Below are 20,828 nucleotides of genomic sequence, written 5' to 3'. Positions count from 1 at the left end.
ACCCTTCTAGACCTTGGAGGACTAGGCCTTTGTGGTTTCCAAAATGGCTTCTCCAGAGACTCCTATCTAGGCAACCTTGGAGGACTCACCTTCGCTGCTCTTCTCCTCTCAGCCTCATATTTCTTGGGGCTGGGGGGGCAGTAGGTTGCCGAAGAATTACGGGGCCCCCAGCAAGCCAAATATACCCCATCTCAAACCAACTTTAGCCAGCCTGTCCCCAAGAAGAGTGGTCCCCCTTCTACTGAGGTGGAGGCCATCCACACTATACAGCCCCCTCTCCCCTGTCCTGTCCTGTTGTCCTCCTATCCCTTGCAGAACATTCTTTCGATTCTTTGGAGGATTGAATGTCCAGCAATGATCATCTGTCTTCCTTGGACAGTTGGAGAACTCTGTGCAATGAAGCTTGATTTTCTTACAGGTTGGGCCAAGCACTGGTGGCTACTCACACATTCCTGGAATATAAGACATGAGGGCACTTCTCGGAATGGCATGTGCCCACCCGTGCCTGCATTACCTAGCCCCTGCCAGCGTGACTTAGTCCGAATGGTGTGTCCAAGGTCACACTGCATGGGGGATGCCATTTTATAGATTCTAGGACTGGAAGGGACCTCGAGAGGTTATCGAGTCCAGTCCCCTGCCCTCATGGCAGGACCAAATACTGTCTAGACCATCCCTGATAGACATTTATCCAACCTACTCTTAAATATCTCCAGAGATGGAGATTCCACAACCTCCCTAGGCAGTTTATTCCAGTGTTTAACCACCCTGACAGTTAGGAACTTTTCCTAATGTCCAACCTAAACCTCCCTTGCTGCAGTTTAAGCCCATAGCTTCTTGTTCTATCCTTAGAGGCTAAGGTGAACAAGTTTTCTCCCTCCTCCTTATGACACCCTTTTAGATACCTGAAAACTGCTATCATATCCCCTCTCAGTCTTCTCTTTTCCAAACTAAACAAACCCAATTCTTTCAGTCTTCCTTCATAGGTCATATTCTCTAGACCTTTAACCATTCTTGTTGCTCTTCTCTGGACCCTCTCCAGTTTCTCCACATCTTTCTTGAAATGCGGTGCCCAGAACTGGACACAATACTCCCGTTGAGGCCTAACCAGTGCAGAGTAGAGCAGAAGAATGACTTCTCATGTCTTGCTCACAACACACCTGTTAATGCATCCCAGAATCATGTTTGCTTTTTTTGCAACAGCATCACACTGTTGACTCATATTTAGCTTGTGGTCCACTATAACCCCTAGATCCCTTTCTGCCGTACTCCTTCCTAGACAGAGCCGATCCCAAAACAGACCCCTGCGGAACCCCACTTGTTATACCTTTCCAGCAGGATTGGGAACCATTAATAACTACTCTCTGAGTATGGTTAGCCAGCCAGTTATGCACCCACCTTATAGTAGCCCCATCTAAGTTGTATTTGCCTAGTTTATTGATAAGAATATCACGCAAGACCGTATAAAATGCCTTACTAAAGTCTAGGTATACCACATCCACCGCTTCTCCCTTATCTACAAGACTCGTTATCCTATCAAAGAAAGCTATCAGATTGGTCTGTCATGATTTGTTCTTTACAAATCCATGCTGGCTATTCCCTATCACCTTACCACCTTCCAAGTGTTTGCAGATGATTTCCTTAATTACTTGCTCCATTATCTTCCCTGGCACAGAAGTTAAACTAACTGGTCTGTAGTTTCCTGGGTTGTTTTTATTTCCCTTTTTATAGATGGGCACTATATTTGCCCTTTTCCAGTCTTCTGGAATCTCTCCCGTCTCCCATGATTTTCCAAAGATAATAGCTAGAGGCTCAGATACCTCCTCTATTAGCTCCTTGAGTATTCTAGGATGCATTTCATCAGGCCCTGGTGACTTGCAGGCATCTAACTTTTCTAAGTGATTTTTAACTTGTTCTTTTTTTTATTTTATCTTCCAAACCTAACCCCTTCCCATTCGTATTCGCTATGTTAGGCATTCCTTCAGACTTCTCGGTGAAGACCAAAACAAAGAAGTCATTGAGCATCTCTGCCATTTCCAAGTTTCCTGTTACTGGTTCTCCCTCCTCACTGAGCAGTGGGCCTACCCTGTGTTTGGTCTTCCTTCTAATGTATTGATAAAAAGTCTTCTTGTTTCCCTTTATTCCGGTATCTAGTTTGAGCTCATTTTGTGCCTTTGCCTTTCTAATCTTGCCCCTGCATTCCTGTGTTGTTTGCCCATATTCATCCTTTGTAATTTGTCCTAGTTTCCATTTTTATATGACTCCTTTTTATTTTTTAGATCATGTAAGAACTTGTGGTTAGGCCAAGATGGTCTTTTGCCACATTTTCTATCTTTCCTAACCAGAGGAATAGCTTGGGTTTGGGCCCTTAGTAGTGTCTCTTCGAAATACTGCCAACTCTCCTCAGTTGTTTTTCCCCTCAGTCTTGATTCCCATGGGACCTTACCTATCAGCTCTCTGAGCTTACCAAAATCCGCCTTCCTGAAATCCATTGTCTCTATTTTGCTGTTCTCCCTTCTACCCTTCCTTAGAATTGTGAATTCTATGATTTCATGATCACTTTCACCCAAGCTGCCTTCCACTTTCAAATTCTCAACGAGTTCCTCCCTATTTATTAAAATCAAGTCTAGAACACCTTCCCCCCAGTACCTTTTTCAACCTTCTGAAATAAAAAGTTGTCTGCAATGCAGTTCAAGAACTTATTGGATAGTCTGTGCCCCGCTGTGTTATTTTCCCAACATATATCTGGATAGTTGAAGTCCCCCATCACCACCAAATCTTGGGCTTTGGATGATTTTGTTAGTTGTTTAAAAAAAGCCTCATCCACCTCTTCCACCTGGTTAGGTGGCCTGTAGTAGACTCCTAGCATGACATCACCCTTGTTTTTTACCCCTTTTAGCTAACCCAGAGACTCTCAACACTTCCATCTCCTAGGTCCATCTCCACCTCAGTCCAAGTGTGTACATTATTAATATATAAGGCAACACCTCCTCCCTTTTCCCCCTGTCTATGCTTCCTCAGCAAACTGTATCCATCCACACCAACATTCCAATCCTAACTGTCAGGGTGGTTAAACACTGGAAAAATTGCCTAGGGAGGTTGTGGAATCTCCATCTCTGGAGATATTTAAGAGTAGGTTAGATAAATGTCTATCAGGGATGGTCTAGACAGTATTTGGTCCTGCCATGCGGGCAGGGGACTGGACTCGATGACCTCTCGAGGTCCCTTCCAGCCCTAGAATCTATGAATCTATAAGTCCATGGAGCACCATGAGCTATGTTTCTGGCCCTTCACCCTCAAGATATATAGACATGTAAGTATCCCTCCCCAGGGCCGGTTCCAGCGTTTTTGCCGCCCCAAGTGGCAGTAAAAAAAAAACAAACGTGATCGGCGTCACTTCAGCGGCAGCTTTACCGCCACTGCTTCATTCTTCAGCGGCGGGTCCTTCCCTCCGAGAGGGACTGGGGGACCCGCTGCTGAATTGACGCTGAAGTCCCGGACGTGCCGCCCCTTTCCATTGGGGCTGCCCCAAGCACTTGCTTCCTGCGCTGGTGCCTGGAGCTGGCCCTGGCCCTCCCCTCCCCTGGCATTGACCTCAGCCATGCGAAACACCCCCTGCAGGGCACAGCACACAACACTCCACCCAAACAAAGACATCGGTGGGGAGCAAAACCCAGGATGGGAGCTGGTTGAAGAAGTAACTGTAGATGAGCCCCTGACGTCTCTATATGGGAAAGTGTTACCGCTTATGCCAATGCAGCGATACAGGTCTTGTTATCCCCATCTAAGCCCATATGTTGACAAATTTATTCTTTTTAGCCTAAACCCCTTCCAAAGTGACATGAAATAAACTGAATAAAGGTCATTCTTATGCTGGACTAAGTATCCACAGGAGAGGTTAACCTAGGATAAGAAAGTCAATTTAAATTCACAGTTTAGTTCATACCAGTATAACGTAGAAGAAGCCTAAGAGTGACCGAAAGGGGGCCAGATCTCCCACTGATGTAAAACAGCATCTTTCCATTGGAGTCAATGGGGCCAGATCCCCAGCTGTGAAAATCAGCATCACTCCATTGGGGTCAGTACACCCATTTACACCAGCTAAGGATCTAGCCCTATGTCATAAGCTTCTACACACTGAAGAATGGAACTGTGCCCAGAACTAGCTCTGGGACTAGGAAGAGAGAAATTAACTAGAATGAGGAAGCTCATCAGAAATGACCCTCATGTTTAAATTGACGAAACTCTGTGCAGAGGCAGCTGGAACCAAACCATGGAGCCCCACAGGAGGCAAAGCCCAGACACCCAGGCACAGTGAGGCTCCCTGCTTATCCCCGGCTGAGCTTCATAACCCCCGGTTGCCACAGCCCCTGCGCCGTCCATGCTCCTGGTTTTGTTTGCCCTGGTACAGTCATCCGTGCCCCTCACCCCGCCCACGTCCCCGGCTTTGTCTGCCCTTGTCCAATAACTCTGCCCTCCTTCTATGTCCCAGCCTAATCTCCCCTTTGTACAGTCATCTGACCCCCCCCCCCCCCCCCTGTCCTCAGTCGTCTCTGCCCCTTGTACAATTTCCCTTATGCTGCCTTCTGTGTACAATTCAGTCCCTCTCTGCTGGGCTGTCTCTAGTGAATCTGCTGATCGGCATTTGGCTGTTTGCCTGTTCCCCTTCCCTGGCCCCTCCCTATCTCTCTGTCCATCCTTAGCCTGTGAGTTCCTCGGGGCAAGGACGGTCCCTTCTTGCATCTCTGGAAAGCACCTGGCACATGGCAGGCACTGCCACAAACATGTCTCCAAAATTTACACAGCAGAGAATTAGCCAGGGGAACTCACTGCCACTGGATGTCAGTGAGGCAGAGGGTGAAGGGCCTGATTCTGATTTCCAAACAGGGCCCTTTGCACTGATTTAAAGGGACTTTCATGTAACTAAGAATCAGGCCATATTTAAATTAAGCATAAAAAGAACCATTTACATTAGGCAGGATAAAAAAATAAATATAAGGGCTCTACCCCTGCGCCCTTCTGCTTCAGGGCACAAATCAATCACTAATTGCCTGGAGTCAGAAATGTCCCCATATTGCAGAATTGTCCACCTTAATTCTATTTGTTTTGAATTAATGGCTAATCCCAAAGGGACATGGCCCCTGCAAAGTGAGCACCACCCAGGTCAATCTCTGGCAAGGTATTTAGGGTGGTCTGATTGCAAACTCCTTTGATGTCCATCACTGGCAATCATAAGCTTGTGGCACCCATATAATTGCTGGTGTTTAGCAGCATTTCTTTTTACACATGCTTTGGAATTCGTTGGTCTTTCAATCTTATAATACTTCCCTACCAGGAAAGCTGCTGATCCCAAACCAGTCCTGATGGAGGCGATTGCTGAGTTCAGTTTCTAATATCCTCATTTCTGATCTTGTCCTGCTGCTTGATATGAAACAGCTGATGGAAACGACGACGACATCAGGAGAATCGACAACATCAGTCCGCTGTCCTTCAGCCTTCCTCACCACACGCATTTCACTTCCAGATTACACAGTCAGTATAACTGTGGTTCTAAATTTCCACAGTTTCATAGCAAGCCTGCTGTTATGATGGTCCCACAGAGACTCCTGAGGGACCTGAAACGCGGCAGCTGCTGCTGCTATATGAGCTACGGGCACCCACATCTTTCAAGCCTCTTCCAGGACGGTCTATGATGCTGCCCAAATATTTAACAGTTTGGACAGGTGAAGATTGAGCTGTTTCTAATTTGGAGCTGGAGGCTGTTGGATGCTAATGGCCAGGGACTTCATTTTATCTGGGTTAATAGCCAGACCAATGCATGCGACTTCTCACCTGACCAGCTCACCTTCAGCTGCATCGATTCACGGAACTGGGCCAACAGGACAATGTCATTGGCATATTCAGGTTCTCAAAGCAGAATGGTGTTCAGCTCAACGCCACTGATAGCCACCTCCTCAAATATATCCAATAGCCAATCAGTGCTGGCATAGGTATGTCCACCTAGGGGCTCCTTACACCTTCCACTGAAGTGGTGATAGTGGTTCAAGTCAATGAGGTCTAATATATATAATGTACCCTGGTCTTCATCAGCAGATCTCAAAATGCTTCATAAAGTAGGTCAGTCATTATATCCATTTTATTGATGGGGACACAAATGCACAGAGGGTTACCCTGCAACAGAGCCGGGACTGGAACCCCTCAGATCTCCTGACCCCCAGTCCAACCCCACTGCCACCAGATGCCACTGTCTTGCCTCCAGCATAACCTCAAGGGTGATCTAAAAAAAATACAATTGGCCTCTCTTACAGGGTCTGCGACCCGCCCCTCTTCCTGGGGCCTGCTTGCTGCCCCCAGTAAGGCTCAGAGAGGCTTCAGGGTTGTGGAACACCTGTCTCTTTATTTACATAAGGTTCTCCCACAACCCATCTCTCTCCCAGACTTTATAGCCCTTGGCTTTTCAGGCCAGCAGGTGTTGCCACTCCTCAGGCCAGCATCAGGCCTTTTCCATCAGCCCCAATCTGACAGGGGAGGAGGGATAGCTCAGTTGATTAAGCATTGGCCTGCTAAACCTAGGGTTGTGAGTTGGATCCTTGTGGGGGCCACTTAGGGATTTGGGGCAAAATCAGAACTTGGTCCTGCTAGTGAAGGCGGGGGGCTGGACTTGATGACCTTTCAAGGTCCCTTCCAGTTCTAGGAGATGGGATATCTCCATTAATTATAATTAATCTGTTTCCACTGATTGGAGCTGACTGGGCAGGGGCTAATTAGGTACTTTTGCACCAGCACCGTGCTACAGCCTCAGAATTGTTACTTGCCAAAATTCTCATGACTGGGACCTTACCAAATTCTCGGTCTGTTTTGGTCAATTTCATGGTCATAGGATTTCAAAAAGTGTAAATTTCACAGTTTCAGATATTTAAATCTGAAATTTCACGGTGATGAAACTGTGGGGGTCCCGACCCAACAGTGGATTGTGGGGGATTTCAAGGCTATTGTACGGGGGTCATGATATAGCCACCATTACATCTGCACTGCTACTGGCGGTGGCACTGCCTTCAGAGCTGGGTGGCTGGAAAGTGGCGCCTGCTGGGAGCCCAACTCTGAAGGCAGCGTTGACACCAGCAGCAGTGCAGAAGTGAGGGTGACATGGTTTGGATGGTGTCATCACTTTTTCGGGGGGGAAGAGCTGGCCTTATTCAGGGGGAGACCGCCCAGGGTGCTGTGGTCAATGGGAGGGGGCATGGTCACCCTCTCTCCCACCCACACCCACATACTCACAGCCAGCCCAAGGCCTCTTAGGCCGTTGTGGTTTTTTCATATGGTGGTTCACCCTCCATATTGGTCCCTCTCCTACTTGCCCTTTTCCTGAAATCTGCCTACTAACAGGGCCAGTGGTGGGAAACTTAAGGTGGGAAGGGTCACCTGACCCGGGAAGGCTGCCTATTGACTCTAGGTAATATAAGGGCTCTGAGCCCTACACATGGTGTTTAAAGAAGTGTTTATCCAAGGGCTTTCACCTACATTAAGGGCGACTTTAGGAGCAGTCAGTCCAAGGACTATAACTATTGGAGAACTGGAAGACAAGTTGAGAAGCTTTTGAACTCCAGAGAGAAGCATTCCCAGGCCACTGGCAGAGGAAGAAGATAGCTGCTGTGAAGGAAAACAACAACAAACCCAGTGGACAAAAAGGAAGAACATTCAGTGGCAGTAATTTCACATAGAAGCCAGAGGGAATGGATGTATCCAATCATGCCAATCCAGTAAGACACCAAGATTTCAACCATGACTAGGGCCTTACCAAATTCTCGGTCTGTTTTGGTCAATTTCACGGTCATAGGATTTCAAAAAGTGTAAATGTCACGGTTTCATATATTTCATTCTGAAATGTCATGGTGTTCAAACCATGGGGTCCTGACCCAAATGGGGGTGGTAGGGAATTGCAAGGCTATTGTACGGGGGTTGTGATATTGCCACCATTACTTCTGCACTGCTGCTGGTGGCAGCATTGCCTTCGGAGCTGGGTGGCCAGAGAGTGGCGGCTGCTGGCTGGGAGCCCAACTCTGAAGGCTGTGTTGACACCAGCAGCAGTGCAGAAGTGAGGGTGACATGGTATGGGTGGGGTCATAATTTTGGGGGGGGGGGCAGGGACGTCCTTATGGGTGTGTGACCACCCAGTATCCTGTGGTCCAGGGTGTGCCATGGTCACCCCCTCACACACACACACACAACCAGTCCAAGGTCTCTATAACCCCCTTTAACCCAAGTGCTCGGCCTGGAGCCAGGGAGGGGCGGGGCTTAGGGCACCCCTGCTGATGGCTTGCTCCCACCTCCAGGAACCTCCCCTGGCTAGAGGAAGTGCTGGTTGTGGTGGGGCAGATGTAAGGGTGGCAATCCTGCAACCCCTCTGCAATAGCCAGATGTCACGGTCTGTGACATGTTTTTCATGGCCGTGAATTTGGTAGGGCCGTACTCATGACCCTCTCTGGGATCATGTAATCGCTGACCTAGTGGATTTTGTGCTGGCGTGAGCGAGAGCATGTAGAGTTATCAGCAAAATGCTGAGCTGCTGTCCCCATGGAGTCACTACGAGGCAACGCCTGCTCTTGGATTCTGCTGTTATTGGACATTCTTCCCCCAAGGGCTTCTCCTTTCAGAATTGCAAGTGGAAGGGAGGGATTCTGGCTACTTCTCCCCGCATGGCTAGCCTGCCTGCCAAACTGCCCCTCAGCAGAGTACATAAGCATTGGTTCAACTCATGGGACAGTCTTGCTTCTTCCACCTGGACAAGTGGTGCTTAGAGAGTTAACACTGCCCCTAAACTCTTAACTAGCTGGTGTGGACGAGCCCCTAGCAGGGTTACAGCTGGTGTAGTGAGCTCCAATCCCCGGCAGTCGCTAGCGTATGTTCCCACAAACCCTGAAAAGTCTACGGGAGATTATCGGATGCAGCAGACCCTGGGGTCTCCAGGTTGGTGTAGAATGTCCCCTTAGTTCTTCAGCTGTTCATTAGCCATTGTGGGATCAAGATGCCCATGCCACAAGCTTCCAGTTGGAAGAGTTACTGTGACTCCAGTTATTGGTGAGAAACTGACATTTTTCTGGCCATGAAGCCTTCTGCTAAATCCACCTGCCATCCTATCTAGTGTGTCCTGGAATAGTACAGGACCCCATCTGGTGAGGTGCTCGCAGAGGCTGCTCTATACAATATAGGCAGCTGTCTATGGTGGCAGACTTTTGAGCAGCTGCCTACAGTAGCAAATTTAGCCTCACTGCCCCCTAGTCATGCAAGACCACACTGCCACTCAATGGAATTTGGCACTGCCACCCTTTCTTTCACAATATAGGAGTGACTGGGCCAAATCTGCCACCCTAGGCGTCTGAGGAGGGGGATGGAACACCAAAGTTTTGCCTGGGATGGCAGATTGACTTGAGCAGCCTCTGGGAGAGAAGTGCTGATTTCAACATGCTCTGATAAAATTCAATGGGAGTTGAGCAATCTCAGAGCCTGGAAGTCTAAAGACCAGAAACTGGAACCACAGAGACGCTATGATTCTGCACTGACCTGGAGAGGAAATGGTTGGGCCACGGTCCCTGGCCTGGCAATTGTGAGAATGAGAAATGTGACCACGGGCGTCCGTTGCCCCGGAAAGTCATGATGACGGCTCCTATCCATATAAACTGCACCGACGGCAAAGAACAGAACAGAGATCTCCACAGCCATGGAGATGGACAGCTCCTACCACAAATGGGACAGCTCAGAGCAAGTGGAACTGGCAGTGCAGGGAGGAAGCCGCGCACCTGGGAGAGGCGGTAAAGGTGAGCTGGCTTGAGGAAGGGTGGTCTTGTGATTAAGGCACTGCACTGGGAGTCAGGAGGACTGTGTGCGATTCCTGGCTTTGCTAATTTGAGGTTGGCCGGTGCGAACAATCAGGAGAGTTTCTCTCTCTCCCAAGTAGTGTCTTGGTTAAGTCTGGATATTCCCATCATCCACATCAACTCCTTTCTTATCATGGGGCAAACTCATCCCTGGGTCACTCCAGTGTCTTCCGTGTTGCTATTCCAGGGACAAAACTGGTCCTGTGAACCTGCCCATATCTTCCCACTAGAGCCTGAAAGGATTCTCATGCTCCCTTTAAGGCAGGGGCTTCTCAATCTGGGCGTCACACTCACCCTACACTTCCCATATTGCCAAAAGGGAGAGGGATTCCCAACATGGAAAATGGAACTCAGGGAAGGCTGTGAACTACCTCAAGGTATTTACCCTACAGTGAATCCCTCCCTTCCCCTTGTCCAGTTATCATCTCTTGTAGGGAACCATGTTCACTGCCTGGAGTCTCTCCCCAAAGGGAATGTTAGGAGGGGTTGATCCTGCAGTGAGAGATCTAACCAGTGTTGCTCCCCACAGCTCTTTGCCTCTCCAACTCCACCCAAGGGAAGGCCTTTGCGATCCTGTATCTCCTGCTGGCGATTTGCATTGCAGTGGCCACAGCTCTCATCGTGGTGAACCGTAGGAAATGTAAGTCTCCTGTTCGTTTCTACCTCGGCCTCAGATCTCACCTTCCAAGACTGAGGCTGCTCTGACTAGTTTGGGGTGGATTTTAGCGGTGGGGCACAAAATTGGGTTGAGACTGGAGGCTCACTTGTGACCTTAATTATGGAGCAGTTGCCATTCCTAGGTAACTTTCACTCACCTCTGAGTTAAGGTGACCGGATTCTCAAAGGGGTGGGATTTGTCCTTAGCATAATTCCCACTAGCTTTCCATGGGACTTGTGCTCGAAACACTCAGAAAAATCCCACCCAAAATCAATAACCGGGCCATGTTTGTGGTGGCATTTTGAAGGTTGTGAAATATTCATAGAAAAATGTTCTTTTTTCAACGGTGTTCTGGGGCAAATGCAAAGGGCTGCCTGTGGATCCCACTTGCGGCGAGGGAATGTCTGGGAGTGAGAACAATGCAACGGGGGCATGGCACAGTGCGCTGCCACGATTGCCTCTTCCCCATTAACACAAGGGGAGCTTGGGTTAGACAAATGCATTCCTTTCCTATTTAACTTTGCAACCAGCTAATCACACACAAACCAAGACAGGCTCCTTGTGGCAGCAAGCAGCTTTCTGCTCTGCACAGCAGTCAGAGCCCTGCATTGCTCTGGGAAGGCTGAACCTTTTCACTCTCAGCTTTGCTATGCCCCTTTGAGCTCTCCAGCCACATTCTGCGCCCATGTGTAGCAGTAGCAGCTGCACCACAAATCTACATTGTACCGAGGACTGAGCTGGTGTCCAGAATAATGAATCCCTGTGTTGAGCACAGTGTACCTGTAGCAGAGGATCCCGGCTAGGAAGAGGTAATGGACATCAGAAGTCTTGGGTGGTAACTGGGAGGAAAGTGCACTATACAGCAGCACTGATGTCCCCACAGATATGGGTTTCCCCTCCTGTTAAATTTTACTCTGCAATCAAAAGTCTCATATCTACAGTGTCCCGGGGTCTTGCCGAAGCCCAGCTGGATCGAGATACAATAAGAAGAGATGCCAAGAGAAATCTGTCACATCACCAGGACTATATAGGTGAGAGGATAAAGAAAATGTTTCTAATCCTTGTCGGACTTCGCAAGTCTTTTTTGGTCCTTACACCTCAAGGGAGGGGAGAGTTGGGCAAACGGGGTCAGCTGCAGGGCTGGTGAAGCTGATGTAGCTCCTTGGACTTCAGTGGAGCTGAGCAGACACACATCAGCTGGAGATCTGACCCCAGCTAAGACAGGACTCTAGATTATTGTGGGCAGTGGGACGACCACAGGAGGTGGAAGCAGTTCTTAGAAGTTGTTGGACAACGTTGTCCTGCTCCTAGGATCACTGATTGTTCAGTGAGATTTTGTTCTGATGAAGTCACGTTTCTACCAGTGTCTCATTGGCTGAGAGTGTTGTCCTGCTGGGGAAGCCTTGACATAGATGGAATTGGTCTGTTCCAGGAGTAGGCATGTGCCTGGGGCTCCCATAAACAGCCACTGCTTGGGTGAGTGGGAACAGAGACCTGTGTCCCCCAGGACAGATCCCAGTTTAAAGGAAGTAAGGAAGCAATAATCTGGATGGGGGAGAAGTGTTGTGGTGGGTCCCCAATCATCCAGCAGATGGTCCCTGCGAACCCACCTACAGTTGAAACCGTTCTACAGGGACAGGGCCAATGGGAACCACCACGCTGGGTGTCCCTGATACCCCTGGATTACCTCAATGGAGTCCTGGGTCTGACCTGTTCTTTCTACCACAGTCCCCCTGCATGGGTCATTGATTTCCTAATTTTCCTTTGGGACACTAACACTGTAACCAGCCTGCACCCACCTCGACAGGATGGGTGTCATTGTGCAGCACATCACGGGCACTGAGAACATCCCAGTAACAGTGGGTTAGTACTCAGATCCTGCTGCTCCAAAAAGGGTCTGAGCCCCAGCTGAGCAGAGGTTGGCGGCTTTGTGGCTAAGGCATGGGCTGGAACTCACAAGATCTGGCTTCAGTCCCCAGTTTTGCCACTGACTCCCTGTGTGACCTTGAAAGAGTCACTTCATTCCTTTGTATCTCAGTTTCACTATCTGTGAAATGGGTAACATTTCTTGTCTATTTGTATTGTAACCATCTCTCGTTCTGTGTCTATGCAGTGCCCAGAGCAACAGTACCCAATCTCAGTTCGGGTTTGTGCAGCACCTGGCACAAAGGGGCCCTAATCTCAGTTGGGGCCTCTAGGCAGCATTGTAATATAAATCATTAATAGCTATAAGTGAAACCCATTTACATCCTTGCAAACGACTGCGCTCGCTCTATAAATTTCACACACTCCTGGATGAATGGTCCTTACCCAGCACTCCTCAGGGGTGGAGCGTGTGAGTGGGGCAGCATGAGGTCCTGTGTTGTTATTTAAAATGGAAAATCCCCCTTCTCTCATCTTCCTTTTAGAGTTGAAGATGTCCAAAGAATTCAACGTATTTAACAGTCGACTTCTTAATGGTATGTTCTGCTGATGTTTCTCAAGAGGTTAGGCATAAACAGTTCCATTGTACTGCCAACCCCAGCATTCAAAAATCATGAGTGAAGCCCATGAGACTGGCTTAAAAATCATTAATTTTTTTAGAAATTCAATAAATGTTGGGCTTGATTCTGTTCTGGTTTCTGAACCTTTCGGGTCATGCTTGGGTCACGTTATTAAGCTGCTCTCCGCTACCACGAAGGGTAGAAATTATTTTTTTCTAATGAAAGCTGAGATTCTCTCCTAACTGCATAAATCCAGGAGCTGGGGCTGAAGAAACATATCAAGTGTCACAAAACGTGCAATAAAATCGTGGAGGTTGCACATGGGTGGAGTCTCTCCCTTCGACACGCCCAAGTACAGCAGTTGTTTCCTGCTCCCTGTTGTCTGCAGTGTCCAAGGAGATGGCTGGGGTTAGGCTGGGGATCGAGGAGATCCAAGGTGATCACGTGAAAGACCCATCACATCTCCAGGACACCATAGGTGAGAAACATCCTTTTCCTTCCTTTACCTGATCACTGCTACTTCCTTGTAGAGGGACTCCTGGGTCTGATCTTCCCGTGTGGAGGGCAAGCTGAAATGGAAGGAGAGAAGGAGGATGAGAAAGGGGAAGTGTGAGGATGGAGCAGGTAACCCTGTATGGATAATCCCATTTTAGTTTGGGATCAGCTGCATCCTGCTCCCATGGGCCTCCCCAGGTTTTATCCTGAGCCCCGTTCATGCTGCAGCAGAACTTTGGATCTCAGACCCCGATCCAGCAAAGGCACTTAGGCATGTGTAACCCACTGGTGAGCACGTGTGACAGGTCCCCCACTGTGCTGATCTAGGAGATGATTGGGTAGCTTTGTCTCAAGCTGTAGTATTTCCTGCTTTTAGCCCTGGAGGAACCCAGTTCAATCCCCAAGTTGTTACCCACGATAGCAGCTGTCAAACAACTCTACGCTCCCGATTACTGTGTGGTGTAACACATCTCAGAGCAGTCGTTTTCGACCTGTGGTCCGTAGACCTGTGGGGGTCCACACACTATGCCTAAGATTTCAATAGGGGTCCACACCACCATTGAAAAGCTCAGGGGTTTGCAAATGAAAACAGGATGAAAATCACTGGCTTTGTCTTTAAGTGCTTTGCTGCATTGTGGTCTCAGTACCCTGTAAATACATTGGAGTGAGGGGCCGGGGGTTATGGGGGGACTCTGGTTTGCTCAGCGCTGCTGAGAGTTCACAGGGCCTGCAGAAGGAATTTGAGAATGCTCAGCCTTTCTGGTATCAGGCCCATACAGTGCTAACATGAGCCGGATTCTGTGATGCAGAAGTGGAGTGTGGGCTACCTGATTCACTCACTGAATACAACAGTTGGCTTGAAGGAAAATCAATGAGACCCAGGATAGCAGAGGTGCTCAGGTAATACAATGGTCGACTCCAGTATCAGAGCATAGATAGATCAAAGGCTGTGAATGGGGACAGAGAGTGTGTTTGCGGATGGATGGACACAGAGAAATTTCCAGCTGCTGTAAAGGAAGGTCTGAGCCAGCCTAGAAATATCAACCTGTTGATTCCAGTGGCATTTTTCTACCCCCTGCCTGCCCTGACAGAGATAAGGAACCTAACGCACAGTATGTCGAAGGAGCTGGCTGAGGTGAGAAGGGACCATGATAGACTCCAGGAGGTCTTGAGCAGGGTGCAGGACGAGTTACAGAATCTCACAGGTAAATAGTCGCTGGGTAGGGCTGTGACGCCTGTGACAGCGTTATCTGAAAGGCTCAGTGTCAGTAAAAGGCAACAGGGAACAGCACTTTTGACTGTCATGTTCCCATTAGGCCTATGGCCTGCGCAGCTCCCCCTGAACTGAAACTGACCACATCTCCCCAGCTGGGAGTCCCCAGTGGCTGTAGCGCCGGCACAGATGTCTCCAATGTCACCCTCCTGTCTGGCCCCGATTCTCTCATTGGTTCTAAGCCTTGGGCACCAGAGTTGGTGTAGAATCATCCGGAGACTCAGGGAACCATAACCCATTCCCTGATACCTGCCCTTCACCCGATGAAAATGGACACAGCTGATAATCTTGGCCCTAGTTGGCTAAATACATAAAGAAGACTAACATGGGATGGATACAATACTGTATGGCAGAAGCCACCAGATGGTGCTGCTGTACATCAGCTTGCAAGTTCTCTTTCCAAGCATGTCAGCTGTATTCAGTCTTTGAAGACATGATATGTTGTTGTTTGCAGGCTGTGATATTTGGGGGGGCAGCTGTTTTTTGTTTATGGGCACCTATTTTCCAGGACTAGTGCACGGAGCGAAAATCAACACGTTATACTAGGAAAATATTAACTCTCTGATTTATTTTCAATGGGAAACCGACCTACCAGGCCCTGCCATCTGCTACCACATGTCAGAGGGGCGACACTGCCATGTAACTTAGGGTTACCATATTTCAATCCTGCGAAAAGAGGACACTCCACGGGGCCCTGGCCCTGCCCCAACTCCGCCCCTTCCCCGGCCCCGGCCCCGCCCTAACTCCGCCCCTTCCCCAAAGTCCCCGCCACAACTCCGCCCCCAGGGTGACCAGAGCAAAAAAAAAAACAACCAACCCCCGCCCACCCCCTACCATTCCTCCTTCCTCCGCAAGCGCTGGAGAGAGGCCCAGGAGACGCAGGGGAGCGCGGGGCCGGGGTGAGTGTGAGTCCGGCCTGGCCCCGAGCAGGCAGAACTCTGGCGCGGTACCTGGAGGACGCGGTCCCCTTACCATGCCTCCCTATTTTCCCAGACATGTCCGGCTTTTTGGAAATTCCTCCCGGACGGGGATTTGAGGACCAAAAAGCCGGACATGTCCGGGAAAATCCGGACGTATGGTAACCCTAATGTAACTTATAAAACCACCCCACAGAGGATGAATATCAAAGTATGAATATTTGCAACAAACTATTTAGCAAGCTTTTCAGGAGGGTGAAATTCATGCTTAAGTCCAAATACTGAATAAATTCTTGAATTCCTTTAACTGCTTGTGAGCAGTTAGAATGCATTTTCACTCCCTAATCCAGGCTTGTCCCATAATTTGACTTCTCACAGAATTCACCTGCATGAAATGTCCACCTGGCTGGCAGCGTTTTGAGAAAAGTTGCTACTTCTTTTCAACATCGACTAAATCCTGGCCGGACGCTAAGCAGTTCTGTATGGATCAAAAGTCTGGCCTGGTTATCGTTAACACCGAAGAGGAACAGGTAAGCCAGCCACTCAGATTCCTATTGTGGATCATGCAGAATGGAAGGGATTATGCACAAGGGGCCAGGTTCTGTTCTGTTACCCCAGGGTGAATCTCGAGTTACTCTAGATTTACCCCAGCATAACTGAGATCACAGACTGGCCCAAGTTCTCCAGGAATTTAGAAATATTTTTGGATGTAGCTTGCTGTTCAAGGGGGATTGAGGGGAACTCGATACTTAGTCATTTGAAAAATGTCGAGTGAGCTCTGTGATAAGAAATCTCAGTGTCAGATGTGGATGGTTTGATGTGAAACAAAATTTCATGCGTGTGTGTGTTGGGGGGGGCAGTTATAATCCCGTGTGAATCCAAATCACAGTTTCATGGGGACTTAAAAATTATATTTGATTGCTACTGACCTAGGCAGGATTTCAGCTGCTGACCCAGAGGTAAAATGCTTTTCACAGGCGCTCACTTCTACACTACGAAAGGCCTTTTGATATCCTAGGGAAGACCCCACTCCAGATTCCTCATCAAGACATTGCAGAAGGAATCCTGCCCTGAGGGAGAATCCACTTTAAGTTTTAAATTGAACCCAGTGCCTGCTGGGAACAGGACTTTGGGAGACTAGTTGGTGCTGGGAGGATGCCCATGTAGTGCAGAGGTGGGCAAGGTACTGGTGTGAATCTGGAGTCACCAGAACCTAAATCTGACTCACGAGCAGTACAGCTCATAGCGTGTGTATTTCGCTTTCCCGTCTTCAGTTCTGGATTTAAGGCTCCCCCAGTAACCAGGGTGCAGAATGGGACTTAACAGGGACTGTAAGATGATTCCTTGGTTCCCCTGCCTGGAGGAGACCTATGGCCATGGATTTCACAGTCCCCAGAGGCAGACCCTCAGCAGCTGTAGAAGGGCTGAAAATTATCTACAGTCCTCAGGGAACAGCAGCGTAATATTCAGCCTTATTATTATCACTTACCTGTATTGTGGTAGCACCTAGAAGTACCAATCAGAGCCCTGTTGTGCTAGGTGCTGTACACACGTCACAAAAAGAAAGTCCCTGCCCCAAACAGGCCAGTGTTCACTCCTATTCTAAAGGGAAAATTTGCAGGACAAAGGGCAGAGATGAGGCATTTGAAATACCAGTGGTCAGAAAATGACTTTTTTTTTTTCCTGTGGAAAATTTCATTTTGGGGGGCAAAGATTTATATAATGCAATTTTTTGGCTGAAAATCGAAACATTTCAATTTGGAAATGCTGCTGCAGCGCCTCATGGGCGCTGTAGTTTGGATGCCTCAGGCCCCCGTTCTTTAGAGGTCAGTCTACATCTCCCATGATGCACAATGGTCACTCCTCTTGAAGAGAGAAAGCGAAGCATCCAATGGAATGCCTGGTGCATCATGGGAAATGTAGGGTGGCCAGCCCCAATGTAAAGGTTTGGAAAAACAGGGGGAGGGGTGACAATCTACAGCTACAGACTCTGCTGGCCACAAACACAGGCCCCATGAAACCCCCCCACCTCCCCCCTCACCTTCTGCTTGGGATCATGATTGTCTCCTTCACCTGTTTTCCCACATAGACGTTTTTGTCAAACCACATCACTGAACCCCACGTGTACTGGCTGGGCCTCAGCGACTCAGCGAAGGAAGGGGAGTGGCGCTGGGTGGACGGCAGCCCCCTGTCTGTCAGGCAAGTTCCTCTTTCTTCAGCCTCTTTGAAGAGCGAACTGTCCCTTACAATCAGCTGTTTCTGCTTTATCTGCTGTCCTGCTAAAGAGCCAGATGGAGCATTGATACCAATGCAGTTGATAGTAAAGGGGTCTCTGGTCCCCTTTAGTGGCTAAACCATGTAAAGAAGGTTATGAGTCTGCTACTGCCTCCATGCCAATGTCATCCAGGGTCAGCACAGAGCAGGGGCAGGACCTGGGATGTTCCTGGGGAGCAGAAAGCTGCTTGACCATGGGGCATTCTGAATGTCCTGCTAAGGAACGGTGCTGGGGAGAACAGCAACATGGCCCAGGGGACAGGGCCATGGACAAGGAGGCAGCACTCCTGGGTTCTAGTCCCAGCCCCATGAGTGTGCTCTGCTGGCCGACTGTGAGGCACGTCTCTCCCTGCTCTGTGCCTCAGTTTCCTCACCTGTAAAATGCACTGGAAACTGATGTCCTCCAAGCTGAGAACAGCTCTGGCTTGAGCAGTGGCTGAGCCAGCTTCCCCCTATTCAGTGGCTACCACCAACCTGCCATGGCCCTGACCTGCAGGCACCCCCTCAAGGAGTGAGTAGGCAGATCAGTCCATGCCCACCTGGACTCTCTCTGCTAAAACTATCAGACCAGTCAGTGCCCGTTGGCGGCAGTGACGTGGAGACCTGTCCCCTAGGAGCTGGCTCATTTCACACCACCTGCATGGATTAATTTCACGTGGCTTCAGTTTCCGTAGGTTCTGGTTCCCCGGGGAACCCAACAATGGTGTGGGACTCGAGGAGGACTGTGTCCACCTGCGCTCTGACGGGAATTGGAACGATGCCATCTGCTCCTTGACTCATTACTGGATCTGCGAACAGAAGTACTAGCTGAATCCCTGAATCCGCAGCAGGGAGGGGAGGTCTCACACAGCCTGCCCCGTGTGGGACTGCTCCGGAGCTATCGTCTCTCTAAATCAGTGATTCTCAGACTGCCGCTCGTGAGCTGCAAGAGGCTTTAATGTGTCTCCTTTGGCTCTTTTCAGCACATGATATTAAAACACTGTGATTTAATTATTAACCGATCTAAGTTATTAGCCAATCTGGATGCTTTTACTATGTTATTAACCCATTGAGTTATCAACTTACAGTAAGCTACTAGCTTATTTGCTGTGAGAATAATATGTACAGATATGAAACTAAATATTTCCCCTCACACTGTTTAAATATGAATAGTACTATCGTCAATGAAACAATGAATTCACCCTACTGTGGCGCTTTTGCGTAACGGTGATGGCTAATTTGGCTCCTGAGCCACTGAGGTCCGAGTATCACTGCTCTACATGCTGGGCGGCTATTGCAGCGAGTGGCGCTATGGGACAGGATCATGGAAAGCAGAGGTGGAGAAGGTGACTGGCATTGGACCGTCTAATCCGTTTCCCTCCCATACTGGGGCCCAGGGCGGGGTTGTTCCCCTCAGGGCTCTAGCATTAAATGTGGCTCCCACCCTTCCCCAAAGAGGATGCAATTCCCCAGCCTGGTAGATCTCATTGCCAGGCTGTTCTTCCTGACACTGGGCCAGAGTCTGATCTCAGGTGCGCTGCTGTAAATGCAGAGGCTGTACTGGCTTCAGGGGACTCACCCCGAACTGACATCAATGTGAGTGAGATCAGAATCGGGGCCATTCGCCCTCAAACATCCTTTTCTTAATTTCATCCCATTGCTCCTTGCAAGACCCCCTCAGTCAGGTGTATCTTGGAGGCCAGGGGAGGCCAGGAGGTCTGTCTGGCCTTCCCTCCATTTTCCCAGCCAGGGAGTGGGGAGTATTGACCTGGGAAGGTTGCAGGGGAGTTTTACTGGGACTGTCTGCATTGGGGATGGGAGACTTTCCTTGAGGGAAGATACCTGAGCATGTAACATGAGAACTCAGGAGGGGGGTTGAAGATCACGTGACCTCCTGGCCCGGGAAAGAGACAAAGGGAGAGGAGGGGCTGGAGAGTTTCAGTTTGGAGCTGGCTGTGAAAATGGAGGGGAGGCCAGACAGACCTCCTGACCTCCCCTGGCCCCCAAGATGGACCTGACTGAGAGGGGTCCTGTTGTCTGTACCTGCAAGACCTGTCTGGGACTGTGTTCCTGTCATCTAAATAAACCTTCTGTTTTACTGGCTGGCTGAGAGTCATGGTGAATTGCAGGAAGCCGGGGGTGCAGGGCCTTGTCTCCCGCAAACTCTGTGACAGCAGGATAAACATATTAATTAAACAACTGCTTGTTGGAGAGGTGATTTTCTAACTAGTGCCGGGACACAGCCCAATCTGCTGTAAATCAGATTCGGCATCAATGCTTTACAGTCCATAGGGCCAAATCCGTAGCTGGTGTAATATAACTGGTTTAAGGGGCCACATCTCCAGCTGATGTAAATCAGCATTGCTCCTTGGAGCACAGCCATATCCCCCGCTGGTGTGTATTTACATAGTTCCATTGACTTCAAATAGCTCTATGACGATTTCCACCAGCTGAAGATGTGGCCCAGAAAAGTGGTCATCTCTCTCTCTCTCTCTCTCTCTCTCTCTCTCTTTGATATCTGGGGAGTTTCTGTTCCGGGCGTTTTCTTTTTTAAATACCAGAGAGTTTGTTACAAACATTTTGCAGGCGTATGCAAATTCACAGATCACCTCTACTGGAGCATGGCAGCCTGTGTGGGTTTCTCTTCTAGTGGACGGTACAGGAGTGGGTTTACCACATTTACCAGGGGCATGCGAGTGAAAGTGTGTGACACCGTGTGAATCAGTGTGAGAATGTATGTGCACACGCATGTGTATGTGCATCTGTGTATGTTCGTATGTTGACACCAGCTAAGGAGCTCGCCTATTTAATTTAATGGACTTATTCATGATTTACACCCATATATACAAGATCAGAATGAAACCCCCTCTGTGTGTT

General features: G+C 49.0%; 1 protein-coding gene across 1 annotated transcript; it reads left to right on the top strand.

Annotated features, from left to right (window-relative positions):
* Positions 1–9,715: 9,715 nt before the first annotated feature.
* LOC115271316 (CD209 antigen-like protein C) lies at positions 9,716–18,779 on the top strand. Its single transcript, XM_029912979.1, has 9 exons — positions 9,716–9,812; positions 10,402–10,512; positions 11,472–11,561; positions 12,939–12,989; positions 13,402–13,491; positions 14,600–14,713; positions 16,077–16,228; positions 17,788–17,897; positions 18,647–18,779. Exons 1-9 carry the CDS (start codon positions 9,716–9,718, stop codon positions 18,777–18,779), a joined length of 948 nt encoding a protein of 315 aa, XP_029768839.1.
* The last annotated feature ends 2,049 nt before the right edge of the window (positions 18,780–20,828 follow it).

This window comes from Terrapene carolina, unplaced genomic scaffold, assembly GCF_002925995.2.
Source record: "Terrapene carolina triunguis isolate 2854851 unplaced genomic scaffold, T_m_triunguis-2.0 Scaffold404, whole genome shotgun sequence".
NCBI classification, from domain to species: domain Eukaryota; kingdom Metazoa; phylum Chordata; order Testudines; family Emydidae; genus Terrapene; species Terrapene triunguis.
Note: the sequence above shows the minus strand (reverse complement) of the source record. Positions and strands in the feature narration are given on the sequence as shown.